This window comes from Chlamydotis macqueenii, chromosome 5, assembly GCF_036417535.1.
Source record: "Chlamydotis macqueenii isolate bChlMac1 chromosome 5, bChlMac1.mat, whole genome shotgun sequence".
Taxonomy (NCBI): domain Eukaryota; kingdom Metazoa; phylum Chordata; class Aves; order Otidiformes; family Otididae; genus Chlamydotis; species Chlamydotis macqueenii.
The window spans coordinates 28,417,112-28,430,877 of record NC_141560.1 but is presented as its reverse complement, the minus strand read 5'-3'; the positions used below and the strand labels follow the sequence as shown (position 1 = coordinate 28,430,877).

At 49.3% G+C, this 13,766-nt stretch overlaps 2 protein-coding genes across 7 annotated transcripts in view; one reads left to right on the top strand and one right to left on the bottom strand.

Annotated features, from left to right (window-relative positions):
• Positions 1 to 2,051: 2,051 nt before the first annotated feature.
• Positions 2,052 to 4,825, top strand: INSM2 (INSM transcriptional repressor 2). Its single transcript, XM_086749305.1, has one exon. The coding sequence runs from the start codon at positions 2,052 to 2,054 to the stop codon at positions 3,501 to 3,503; it is 1,452 nt and encodes a 483-aa protein (XP_086605431.1). The 3' UTR covers positions 3,504 to 4,825.
• Positions 4,826 to 5,387: 562 nt separating this feature from the next.
• RALGAPA1 (Ral GTPase activating protein catalytic subunit alpha 1) overlaps positions 5,388 to 13,766 on the bottom strand; it is a 137,610-nt gene continuing 129,231 nt past the window's right edge. For 4 of the 6 annotated variants that reach the window (XM_086749420.1, XM_086749422.1, XM_086749425.1 and 1 more), the window contains one exon: positions 5,388 to 6,778. In XM_086749420.1, the coding sequence (XP_086605546.1) occupies positions 6,624 to 6,778 (155 nt within the window). In that variant the 3' untranslated portion in view covers positions 5,388 to 6,623. Of the gene's footprint in view, positions 6,779 to 8,363; positions 8,479 to 13,766 lie in introns of all 6 variants that reach the window. The other 2 variants (XM_086749421.1, XM_086749423.1) reach the window with 1 other exon arrangement.

Below are 13,766 nucleotides of genomic sequence, written 5' to 3'. Positions count from 1 at the left end.
GAAAATGGGATGTTTTTTTAAGACAAATGAGCCATGGGGTGGCTGCCACAAATTGAATCCCAAGATAATTCTGCCAGTGTTTTTCTTAAAGATCCATGGACGCTGGCACACGCTGCAGCAAGACCAATAATGGGATGATGGGTTCTGCAGTTTTGGGTCCCACCTCAGGAACTAATAAGAAACTGGAGGCAGAAGGAGAAGGCTAGAAGGCAACTGTGTCAGGAGGGCACTGAGGAGCATGGGGAGGCCCAGCCTCTGACCAAATCACAGGGAAGAGCGGAGAAGCGCAGCAGGAGGAGCAGTGGGTTGGGAGCTGTAGCAGCCATTCCCCCTCTGTGACTTCGGGAGGCGAGGCTCTAAGCTACCTCCCCCCAGTCTTCCTGTGACCTCTGGGCCACGTCAGACCATGATACTAGGGGCCTGAGGAAACTCCCTGATGCAACTCCAGCCTACAGCTCAACCAGCTCTTACTGGAAAAATGTTTGGAGTCCCTGTAAACTCACTCAGTGCACCTACTTTCCAACTGGCACTTCACCCCGGTACCTCTACGTAGGAAAAGGCATCGTTTGGGTTCCTCACCCCTCGGGACACAAGCTGAGCTGGACATCCCTACCGCAGACTATTTTTGCAATGTGATAAAAGTGAAAGAAACACTAATGGAAACACTGCTTACAAAGGGGAAAAGTGAAAGAACTATTTACGAGTCGCTTGGAGGAACAGCATAAAACAGTGGATCTGTAACCAGAATTCCAGTTGTCCAGTGAGAAATGTAGCTGGGAAGTCCCAGTTACAAAGGTCAACCCAACTATTAGGCAAAAATCATGCACTCAGTCAGTGGAGTGACCTAACTGCGCAGCAGCATGGCCCATCGGTCCCAGTTACAGCAGTCTGTACTAACAAAGGGTGATCTCTACCCTGTGGAGCCTATAATCTAATCGAAAATTCAGCGCAACCATGAAAATGGAGGAAAATGGGAGAGGAGAGCAATATAAAACACGATTAAGACTTTGCTAAGCAAATACAAGCAGAGCACTTACGCAGAGAAGCGGCTGAGCGTTCAGGGCAGGTGGGGCAAATTCTGCTCTTGCACGAAGGCTTCAAATCTTTTTGGCCGCTTCTGGAGAGCCCCTCGCCCTACAGAGGTGCCGGGCCTCCCTTCCTCCTGGTGCTGCCCGATTCCTCGGGATGCTCCCGAGGCGGCAAGGGGTGTCTGTCCCCGGGGAAGGACGGAGCCAGGCTTCAGCGTGCGCTTTTTCCGCGGCACGGCCATTTTGTGCGTATTGCGAGCGGGGGCGGCGGGGGGCGGGAGGGTCTCCGGGCAGGATCGCACCTTCACAAGCGGGGTCACTCGGATAACAGAGTGATCAAACAGGAGTGATCACAGGGGCTGCAAGTGCACTTCACTCCCCGCTGAGGCAGCTGCACCCCCCAAAAGGGCAGTTAGCGGTGTAGGAAACGCTGCTGCTGCCTTGCTTCAGGGATGCACAAGGTGCCACTCGGCTCACGGCATCCACAGACGGGGCGGCAGTGACAGCTGGGGAGGATGGAGGGGGAAGGTCTGGGGTCTTTTCCAGTTTGTTGCACCACCACCCAGGAGGCTGCCCGCGGGTGAAGCTGCCAGGGCACCCCAGCCATCGCACAGCTCTGTCACCTCGCATTCCCAGCGGCCGTGGCAGCCCTGCTTCTTCCACGGGGACCTCGCCGCAACGGCAGCTCTTTCTGGCTGCCTACAGCAAAACTCACGGATGCAGCGGTCCCGAAGGACGGAGCCGGCTCCCGGCTCTCGCTCCCTGTAGAGGAAAGAGGTGCGGGGCGGGCCTGCTCCCGCGGTCGCCCCCCGCAACCCTCGCCGCCGCAACCCGAGCGCGCCCGGCGGGGAGCCCCGGCCCGGCCCGGCCCGGCCCGGCTGCGGCCACCGCCTCCCGCGCCGGCCCCAACTCCTCATTGGCCGCCGCCGCCGGAGGGAGGATGACGCCCGGGCGGGAGCGGGCGGCGGGGGTATAAAGGCCGGGCGGGCCGGTGGCTCCGCGCTCCCGCCGCCCGTCCCCGCCATGCCGCGCGGCTTCCTCGTCAAGCGCAGCCGGCGCCCCGGCGGCTCCTACCGGGCGCGCCCCCGGGAGCGGGACCTGAACCCAGACCCGGATCGGGACCCGGCGTCCGCCCCGCCGCCGCCACCACCGCCCGCCGCCGGGGGCAGCCCCGCCGCCAGGCAGGGGGCGGGGGAGGAGGAGGAGGGGGAGGAGGAGGAGGAAGGGGGCGCCGCCGCCGCCGCCGCCTGCCCCGCGACGTGGCCCCCCGGCGGCGGCTGCGGGGGCCCTGGGCTCGCCCCGCCGGAGGGGTCGGCCGGCTGGGGGGCGGCGGGGCCCTGCAGCGCTGCGGGGCCGCGGGCGGCTCTCTTCGAGCGGTGCCTCAGCTCCCCCGCCTCCGCCGAGTCCTTTCCCCTGGCCGCCTCCTTCCCGCCCGCCGAGAAGCTGCTGCTGCAGCCCCGCACGCCGCTGCCCGCCCCGCAGCCGCCGCCGCCGCCGCCGGTGCCCGCGCTGAAGCGGCCGTCGCGGGCCAAGGCGCCGGCCAAGAAGGCCAAGGCCACGCGGAAGCTGAGCTTCGCCGACGAGGTGACCACCTCGCCCGTGCTGGGGCTGCGCATCAAGGAGGAGGGGCCCGAGGGTCGCCCGGGGCCGGGGCCGCCGGCGGGACGCACGCCGCTGGGCGAGTTCATCTGCCAGCTGTGCAAGGAGCAGTACGCGGACCCGCTGGCGCTGGCCCAGCACCGCTGCTCCCGCATCGTGCGCGTCGAGTACCGCTGCCCCGAGTGCCACAAGATCTTCAGCTGTCCCGCCAACCTGGCCTCCCACCGCCGCTGGCACAAGCCGCGGCCCGGTCCCAGCGCCGACGGCTCCGCCGCCGCCGCCGCCCCGCCGGGCAAGGAGAACAGCCCCGAGCGGCGGCCCGGCGGCCCTGCCGCGCCCTCGCCCCAGCCGCCGCCGCCGCCGCCCCGTCAGCACCGCGGCGGCGCGGACAGCGCCGGCGGCGCCCCGGCCCCCCCCGGCCCCGCTGCCGGCCCCGGCGGGGAGGCGTTCGCCTGCCCCTGCTGCCAGAAGCGCTTCCGGCGGCAGGCCTACCTCCGCAAGCACCTGGGCACCCACGGGGCGGCGCGGCCCCCGCCCGCCACCGCCGCCGCCGCCTACGGCCCGCCGGAGCGCGGGCAGCTCGCCTTCGCCTGCCACCTCTGCGGCGCCCGCTTCCCCTCGGCGGACATCAGGGACAAGCACCGGCTGTGGCACGCCGTGCGGGAGGAGCTGCTGCTGCCGCCGCCGCCGCCGCCGCCGCCGGGCGGGCCCCCCGAGGGCGGCGCGGCGGGGGTCGAGCGGCGGGGTTTCCCCTGCAAGCAGTGCCCCGCTACCTTCTTCAGCGCGCCCGGGCTGGCGCGGCACGCCAGCAAGTGCCACCCGCCGGAGAGCAGGCAGGTCCTGCTGCTCCAGGTGCCCGTCCGGCCGGGCTGCTAATCCCGGCGGCCGCCCCCCGATGGGATTGCTCCGGCAGCCCGGGCGAGCCGAGCGAGTCCTGTCCACGCTGTAATTCCTATGGAAACTCGCGGTACCCACGGCCACGGAGGCGGGGGAGCCGCCCGCGGACTCGCCCACCCCCGCCTCCGGCCCGGGTGCGGACCGTGCAAGTACATCTTCCGTAGCTACTCTCGGTCCCCGGATAGAAATGCAGCTGTATATACGATATTTAAAGAGAGGAATTATTTTTCGTGAGAAAAGGAGCCTGGTCTAGTGACCTTGTTTTAATAGCCTTAGCCCTCGAGCTTCAACATTTAAGTTATTGTGAGGTGTTTTGTTCGCTGTGTTCTGTACTAAGATAGTCGAGAAGGTAAATGTTCATACTGAGTCGTTGTCCAGTCATATAATAGCTAGCAAAACGTATGGAAAATTAATCGTGCTGTCTGCTTAATTAAAATACGAGGTGTTGATCTAGAGCTAAGTATGCATCTCCCACTTGCTCTGTGTTCCTGTACTCCAGCAACCGTGCGGTAGGCAGAACCGGTGACTCCGGCAGTGGCTTGTTAGCATGGCGCAGACAACGCCAAGAAGGACTGTTCGGTCTCGCCAGGCAGGGCAGTGCACGGCCTTTTTGGGCAGCCTCTGACTCCCCATCCCCCGTGAGCCACGCTGTTGATGTGAGCTCCTCCGAGGCTTGTGAACCGCTGAAATTAGACCACGAAACAGTCATTCGATAGGTTGCTGAAGGGCAGGTGGCAGGCTACCTTCCTTCTCCCCAGCGAGACCTATCCTTAGCAAAAGCCACCCACGGTGCGTATTATATTCCATGGCTTTAACGGTGGTCTGGCCAAATGCTTTGAAATGCTGTCAAATTTACCAATTTACTGACATTTCAGCCAGCATTTATTTATCTATTTATTTATTTAATTTTCCCCACGTGTGAGTGCTTGTTTCGGTAGTGGATGTGGCCAAGCAAATTCAATAAAGGATTTAAAACAAAGCTCACACTTTCCGTGAATTCAGCAGGGCGAAGCGGGCCAGCTGGTGGTTTCTGAAGAACTGAACTGATCCCAGCCGTAGTCTGTGTTCTCACACTCTCTCTCAAACGAGCATGCAAAATATTTCAATCTTTTGACTAGCATCCTCTAAAGCAATTACTTCCGTAGTTTTATATTTTGTTACACACAGCAAGAGATTCGCGTGTGTCACGCCCAAAGGCTGAAAGCAAGCGGTAAGTGCTTTATTTTAAATGTGCTTCACGGACTTTCTCCTTGTAGTTCCAGGACCTGGAATTATGAATTAATACAATATAACCTAAAGCAGCCAAGATTCGCTGCCTGATGGAGGAGGCTGAACTTGCAGCTCGCTCTTCTCATATGCCAGAAATAAAGCATGTCATTTTAAGTTGTGCATTTTTTCATCATTTGTTGGTAATGGAGACTTATGTAAAAATGCTCGCTTGGCATTAAACGAGTTCTCCCCCAGAGAAGGTCACTGTTTTGGGTGTTGTTTTTTTTTTTTAATCATCACTCTCCTTTCTCCACTTGTACAGTTAAAGTCGAAAGGCTCCCGACCACAGAAACTTGATGATGAACTGCTCCTACAATTAGCACTCAACCGAGCAGCCTGCAGGAGGGAACGTCCTGCGCTCTGCGTCGCCTGCGCAGCTACATGCTTGGTGCTTGCCAGGTCTGGGGAAAAGGTCTTAGTACGGCATTCTTGTGTTGGGCTGGGAAAGAGCTCCTAAGAACTCATGTCTACTTTTAAATACAAATTAAAACTAAGCCGTGTATTGCACTTAACTGCTCCACGCTTGATATGCTGTTCTTCTATAAATTGGAGTAAGAACCTAATCATTGAGGTGAATGACTTTTGCATACAAAAGGTGGTAAGAATAATTTTATTGTATTATTAAATAGCATGTCTTCTCTTCAACCGTTACAAATCTGTAGATACTACATGAATGACAATACATCATTTATCTTTTTATTGTTGCCCATATGATATATTTACACATGCAGTTAGTACCGATGTCATGCTACATTTTGCTAACAGCATTTTGTTGTTTGCCAGGACTCAAAATGTGAGCATTTCATCTTCTGTAGGAAAATATCTCTGGGTGGGTGGAATGCGTGTACTAATCTGCACTCAGAGGGCTGGAACTGTCAGCATTTCAGGCCAGGCTCCGGAGCGTGTTCCCTTTTCTTCCCTAGTACACATCATCAGAGCAATGAATTTCCATCAGGAAAGTGCCTTTTTTTTTTTTTTTTTTTTTAAATGTAAGAAATAAGAATATACATCTAGAGCCAGTAGCCCGGTGACAAAGGCTTTAAAAACCATGAAACTCGATGGCATTTACTATTGATACCACTTGGGAAAGCAAACATTATACAAATATTTGGAAGCCAAGCTTAAGTAGAATTTCAGCACAGTGATATTTTTTCTGGCATAGATTATGGCATCACCTGCACAGTTATGAAACGACACGTTGCTTTGTGAAGAAAGAGTTGGTGCTACGAGCAAGTTATTTCGTTTGGACTCTGTAACGCTTGAAAGGCCGTTGAACTATTTTATTCTTAACATAAATAATCTGTACACATCCTCTGCATTAACATCGTGACATCTGACACAGACTTTACAAATGCAACTTCAATTTAAAATTGTACATTCATTTTTCAAATTGTACATATTTTTTTCTTTGTTACAGAGAAAATTGCAATGGGGCACAATAAATATAGTGTAATCAAACTGCAGTCTCCAATTCCATCTATGACTCAAGATCAACCAGAGTTAAAAGTGACTACTGTTAAGATATCATAATAATCCAGGAAAGTAAAAGGTGCAGAGGACAACTGCACTGCAAAATAAAAAAAAAAAGAAAAAAAAAAAGAGAAAAAAAATAGGGAAAAAAAAGGCAGCTGGAGTTTGATAAAAAAACCAAAAGCTAAAATATTAAAGTAAAATTCCAGTGTCACCGTTTAAAACAAACATAGAGCAAAAGGGTGTGCAGGGGATGGGCACACACACGTTAGCGATACAATCCTTTGACGGGAAGCGGTGAGTCGCTGCAGGAAGGGCGGCCGACTGCTGTTCACTAGAAAGCTGCAGGCATCTCGCCACTTAGGACTTGTTGGCCGAGCCCGAGGAGCGGCGCAGTTTCATGGACATGCGGCTCTTGCTAGTCCGAGGAGACATTGGAGAGGCTAAGTCTGTTCCATCCACCTGTGCTGTTGCTGCTGCTGGAGTTTCTCCCGGCTGAATCTCTGGGCAGAAGCCTGCAGAGGACAGCGAGAACCAGACGGGTCAGTGCCGCCTTCTGCACTCGCAGGCGCAGGGATTCTATTTGCAGGGGGCAGAGAGGAATTTCAGTGCTGCTGTCACTGCCACAGCATCTCCTAGCGCTTTACCAGCTGTGGGTGACGGTACTGCATGTGGACCTAGCAACTGCCACAAATCCACCTCTAGAGAAAAAGATGATGCCAGAAACCACTGAGCTATGGGACTGCAGAACCCCCTCGCTCTCAGCACCTGGGGCAGCACTGAAGTGGGCGATCTCCTCCGGCTAACTGGGCAAACACCTCCGGTTTCCTGGCAGGGAAGGGGAGTCGTTATTCAAACCACAGCCCAGAAGAAACCCGTCTTTACTGAGAACATGGAGGTTAGCAGCTCGTGGTGCTCTAGGAATGCAGCTGAAGAGGTGGAGTGAATTGGGGGCCAACTGGGAGAGCAAAACATCTTCTCCCGTCTGGGAGAACTTAGCCAGTGCTCCAAAGGGCAAATTCCTACAGGGCCCACAAGGCAGAAGCTTGAACAGATCATACTAACTGGATGCACTATACGTTAACGTTTCTTTGTAAAAGGAACAAGATGAATTTGAGATAACGGTTCATTAGCCCAGTGCCCAGAGCTACGCTCCAGTGGGCCCCGGGCCCTCACTGCAAAAGGACAAGGCCCTTCCCTTACAAACAGCCCGTCTCCAAATCTTTCACAGAGCCACAAAAGGAAAAGGAGAATGTATGAAAGCAAAATTACGTTCTCCTTCCCACATACAGAAAATTAACACTATGGACTCACATCTGCAAAACTAAACTGCATTTTAATTAGCCACGTAGAGAGACTGACAGCCTGACTGAACTCAACTACCTCAGTCACCACAGATCGCTTCTGACCCGCATAAATTACGGGCAGAAGCTTGGTCCTGCAGAAGTCAATGGGGAACCTGCTGACATCATTAAGCCAAAATACCGCTTGCTCTTTCTTCCACACCATGGAATTCCACTGGTAATTCTTTAAAATAATAACACAATAATCAGAACTGAAGAGATCTCTCCCTCAGTATATATGAAATGTATACGGGGTGCAAAAAATATTCAAAACTGATCATGATTTATTTGGAAAGACTCCCCTAAAATCAAATGAGGTGATCAGGTAAGAAGTCTATGAGTACATTTAGAACACACTGTCATAAACCTCAGCGATTTAGGGACCTGGCCATCCTCCTCGCCTGTTCCATCACCTGCCTGCTCCGGAGAGATGGCATGCCAGGGAGACGGCACGGTACTTTCTATCTTTTTCAGACTGACACAACCCATCGAAGTGGCAGGGAGGAGAAAGGGCTATTATTTGTTCCCCAGCTGGTGACAGTAATTCCGTTCATGAACTAGGTACTTCATTGCCAAACAATCTGGAAAAGCATGATAATGCCTGACTCACTGTGCCTTACAGAAAAAGACAGGCAGGGAAACATGCACTCTCATTTTCTGAAATTCTATCTTGTTCTAATTTTACAAGGAATTAAAGCATTTCAAATGGTGGAAGTTAGAGAACAGAAAATAACCGTGGTTGTTTTGCACAGCATACCATTCACAGCTAGCGTGAAAGACCTTCCGTTTCAAGCCTTTGCCCTTTACCTTGATGTGGCCAATGCTTTCTAGTGGAGGTTTTGGAAGGAGAAGAAATATCACAGCATTTCTTTCTTTGTTGAGAATGAAGAAGTGATGAGGAAGGAGGAGTGGAAAGAAGTGAGGGGGGGAGAGGGAGAAAAGATAAAAGATAACAGGTGTGAGACATGAGACACGAACCGCAGAGATTGAAGGGTATTAACAGATGAGCACAGAAAACGGAATTTCGAATTTCATTATGCAATTGCTGCTCATGCTACAGGTTAAAGAGAGGGATGAGTTAGTTATGTGCAATGAAGCAACAGCTCTGAAATCTGGCGTCATACTTACCAACTAAGCATTACAAGAAAAAAAGGAAGAGAGAGAGAAAGAAAAGAATTCTATAACATTATCCAGATCCAGCAACCTTATTCACAGCAATTGAGATATATCCTAAACATTATCTAAAACGCTTGCTTAAAGTCTGTGAAAACAGTTACTCACACACATACACACAATCGAGAAGGAAAAACAAATGGTAACTCGATACATGGCTTCTGCTCCCCAGCTGCTTCACAGTATTAAGTACGCTAAAATTATAGCCAGTCTCAACATGAGACTTCTGAAATCACGTAAAGGAGAAAAAACATAGTATTTAAGCTAGTTGGACTGCGTCAAAGTGTTAAATCCTAGTGTGAAATTTTAACACCGGTTGGATAAAGAAAACCTCAAAACCACCCGTTATTTCAATTAAGGTATTATTCTGTTTGTATCTTAGAATTTTGTTTCCAATTCCTGCAGACAGAAGCACAGATTCACATGCAGTCCCATTTTTTTAAAGAAACTGACTTGGAGCTATTGAAGAACAGAAGTCATGTTAAGTGATTTTCACATCTGAACAGATCACACCAGAAGAGTGAAGAATAATGGCACTTAAAATACATTTGAAGTCTGACAGCAATCAACAGACTGATTAGTAACTAAATTTCTTTGGATGTTATATAAGCATATATATCTCCATATACATACATACGCACATACACACATATGGATATTAAATGTGGTATATAGAAATTTTGCAGGTTTTGTTTCCCCTTCACAGTTTTAAAATCTTAAGTGTAAAATTTTATTGTCTTTATCTCTCTATGGAATTAAATATGTAGTTATCCAAAATATAAAAATAGGGTTAAATACAAAGGGTTTATTGTCAATTGACCCAGAACCAGAAAGTTCTATAAAATAAACAAAACAGATGTGTTAGGATTTTTAAGAGGTTAAAAAATGTCAGGAAGTGATTCATATTTTTCATCTCTTAGGCTTGACAAGTGACATATCATAGCCTAATGAGCTATGATATTTTGGGGTTGTAACGGAAAGCCGTTTCAATTGCTTCTGAACAAGGAGGTGGATCAACAAAGTTGAAATGCGACATTTTCACACTCCATCAGAAAATTTTAGGATCTTCTAATAACAGTGTGTTGGTTATTAGACTCAGAAATTAACTATTTAAATGTAAAATGGAACCCTAGCTGCACGCAGACTGAGTTAGAAGTGAGGTGAGGTGGAGGAACCCGGAGGTATAACACCACACGCATTGCCGTGACTCATCTCGCTCCTCAGTTCTGACTTTCAAAGAGGTGAAAAATTCACCGAGCAGAAGCATGACAGGGTGCTGATGTTAAGGCAGGGCGCTGCACAGCAGGATTACTCTCAGTACGTCTAGCTTTATCACACCTTGTTGTCTCGATCAACGTTTTCCCCGAGTGCCATCTCTGGGAATGACCACAGAGGAAAATATCATTTGTGCATGATGGTAAATTTTGATGGCCTTTTAAGATTCTTCAGCCTCCCCGACAGACCTTGAGGGAAGAGGGCAATCATTTTTCTACAGCTTGTGCCCTTTGCCACTCTTACCAATTCCAGTCCAAATCTGGCCAAATTGTCTGTCATGCTCAGCAGAGCCTTGCTGGAGTCGGGGAATTAAGCCTCTTACTAATTTCGGGAAATGAGGAAAGGGAGTGAGAAGCGGATGTAGAGAGAGACTGCAAAAGCAGCTGCAAAGCAAGATGAGAAGGCGAGGAAGAGATGGCCTAAAGACCTGCGAAACTGGAAATGGGTAGGAGAGAAAGAATTAAGAGCCAGACATGAGAAAGAACAGACCAAAAAAAGATTAAGTTTATGGCAAAAGAATGGCAGAGCCCATCTCCAGTGAAGAATGCTCTTCAGAATCCGGCTGGAAACATACTGGGTAAACCTGTTCCTCTCTGTCAACTAATATCTGTGAAACCCACTGACAAAATTCCCCATCTTTCTGGTGGCAGAGATCCAGGCAGAGGTATGACAGCTTACCATTACTACCAGTTACTGCCCTATCTCAGACTGCAGGAGGTGGTGGTGCATCTAGAGGTTACAGTTTTGCTTATGAATCACCTGGCTGTTACTCAGTAGTACAGAATTTCTCTTTTGCCCTATGCCTCAAAATAAAGATAAAAGGAATTAGACAAGGAAAATGCTGTCATAACACAATAAATTTGTAAAGTCAAACATTCAAAAACTACCATCAGGATTAAAATTTAACTTTGTCCCCTTGTGTGTATGCATGGGATGCTTTTGAATTGGACAATCATACTCTTTTTTTTTCCAGTGGACTCGTTTAGTTAAATGTAGAAAATTGATCTGTTTGAGTCTCTAGCAGTCCATACTGAATGTACTGCCTCAAAGTACTGAGGATCCCCACCTTACCATCATCCAAGTGGTCGACTTAAGGACAACAGTTCAGAAATGCATAAAATTTCATCTTCAGTTGTTCCAATATGAAATTTTTGGAACATTTCAGTAAGTTTTGAGGTTTTGCTCTGATTTGGATTGAAAAAAAAAATTCCTAGGATTGGACTTGAGAAGGGATAATAAGAAACTCTATCCAGCCCTGCCAAACGTACAGTGCTCATTTCTGTACTTCAGCTTCACTTCCCATCACAAACTTCAACCAGCACCATCAACTAGTGTGGCTTAGACCCTTCTACAGTGAGAAAAGCACCACCATCCTCATCTACGGAGGTGTGATACAGGGCCAAAAAGATTCTCAGTTCAAAGTTAGACAGCAAACAAGTGGCAGAAGAAATAAAGATGCAGGCTGCGGAATGTGGGTTCCTCTTGTGCACGGCTGAAAACTGTTATCTCTACGTTCCCTGCTTCCCTGCCTGTCAGCTGCCGTCCCCACTTACGTTGGCAGTGAGGCAGCAGCCTCAGCTAGCCTGTTCTGAGCACAGGCTTGAAAACACAAGGAATGATTGTTGGGATAAAAAAGTCTGATGCTTTTACCACAAGGAAAATGCTATGACTAATGTAGAGAGGCCCCTTCTTTATATGGTTTACTATACTGAGATACTATTTTTAGTAGGAAGAGAGGAAAAAAAGAAGATAGAGAAAAATCAAACCCAAGACATCAGTACAATTTAAAGCTTAGAATCTTAGCGTCACGGGGTCAATAAGCCCTTCAATATCATTGAGCTTACCATTGACAGTTCCCTCTCCCTATTCCGGTGTCACAGAAATCTGCTTTACTCAATAGCTGTATGGCAGGAGCTACTCTATTTAACAGAGCATTTGCAGTTACTCTATTAACAGAGTCAGCACAAAGGAAAAAATACAGAGGCAACTGAACTATATTCTGTGATTACGTTCAGGTAAATCTCGTTTTTCTTAAATGTACACATCCACTATGCTTGTCAGGCTCCGAAACATGGGAAGGTGGACTCGTCAGATATTTTGACAGGGCAGACTAAGTACCTAGATAAAACAGCAGCAGCCACAATCACGCTGTATTGAAGAGCAACCACTCTAAGGAAGGAAACAGCTTTTGCCATGGGCTGAGCCTTTGATAAAATATGCCAATCTGAGGAAACAGAGTTTGTTACCAAATGGCACGTTTATCCTAGCTGAAATGAAAACCTGGCATGCTGCAACTGGCCAGTGGGATCAGAACAACAAAATTACAACAGCTGGTGATGGGCTATAGTAGCTTCACAGTTTCTATGCATCTTCTTTAGAAGAAGAAATTGGATATAATATTTTCTAAATTAAATGTATTCAGCAATTGTAATCTTGGAGATCATGATCCAATCAAAGAATCAAGTCTATAATATCTGAAATCTGTAAATCTTTTCTAGTGTCTCCTGCTCAGTTATTTTTCATCAAAAAAAAACCCCAGACATAAATGAAATATGTTGTATTTTTAAGCAGAATTGTGATGCATTTTTAGAAGCTGATCAGAAATTTTCAGATGACATGGAAACGTCTGTCAGGAAGCCTGCAAGGTTTTGTCTGAGTCATCCCTGGGGGCGATGAATTGCTGTGGATTCCCAGGCAGGACTCCACTGCCATTCCTATGTACAATCCTGGCAAAATTCAGAACTTTTCACCTATCTTCCAAAAAACCCGCCTGTGTAGGGACCCTGGCATCATATGGGTATCTAGTTTTTTAACAGTCTGCCTGCTGGATGCCGGACTCTTTCCTAGGATCACAGTCCGTCAAAGTTCTGGGTCATCTGTAGCCACCTTGCTCACAGGTCTGCCCTTGCTGGAACTGGAAACCAGTGGTTTCCAGGCTAACTCCAAGCCCTGGGGTAACCTTGTTGGCAGATGACTGCAGTGTCAATTTATACCTGCCTCAAGCTTTGAAATTTGTGCACTCCAGAGTCAGCTTGGAGGCAGATGGTGTGGTGCTGCTCCAGGCACTCTGTCCTGCAGCTGAGTGTCAGAGCCCCGGCTCGAACAGGGGTCAGCCCTCAGGCTGCAAGCAGGACTGCCAGACCATCCCCGGCGTCCCTGTGCTGGAATGAAAGCTCAGAGCCAGGCAGGCCTGGGGACAGGTCACACCGTGCTGCGTGTCTGTCCTAGGAAGCTCCTGGCTGCTCCTGACACTGAGGTGTTGGTCAGTTCCACTGCCCAGCACAAGGTCCAGAAGAATGTGGCCTTCAGGACAGGACATCGTGTTTTGTGCTACGTAAACACACGTGCGCATACATGCAGATGTGAAATACATCACAAGCTCCTATTGATGAGATTCCTGCAGAAAATTATTACATTTGCTAGAAAGATTAAGTCTAAAATCAAGCTTCTAAAAACCATAATCTTTTTCCAGAGCATGTTAAGAGAATACCAAGTATGACTAGGACAATTTTAAAAGGTATACAGGAATTGCCACTGTAGAGCAGTGTTCCCCAGTGCATCAAACTAGTACAGAAAAGCAGCTTTGCTTCACCCTGAAAGAATGAACGAGAGGAAGAGGGCAGAAGAATTTAGCCTGGGATGAGATTTCTGAAAGTGAATAGGGAGAATTGATACAAGTGCACTAGAATATAGAATATCTACTAGCCATACA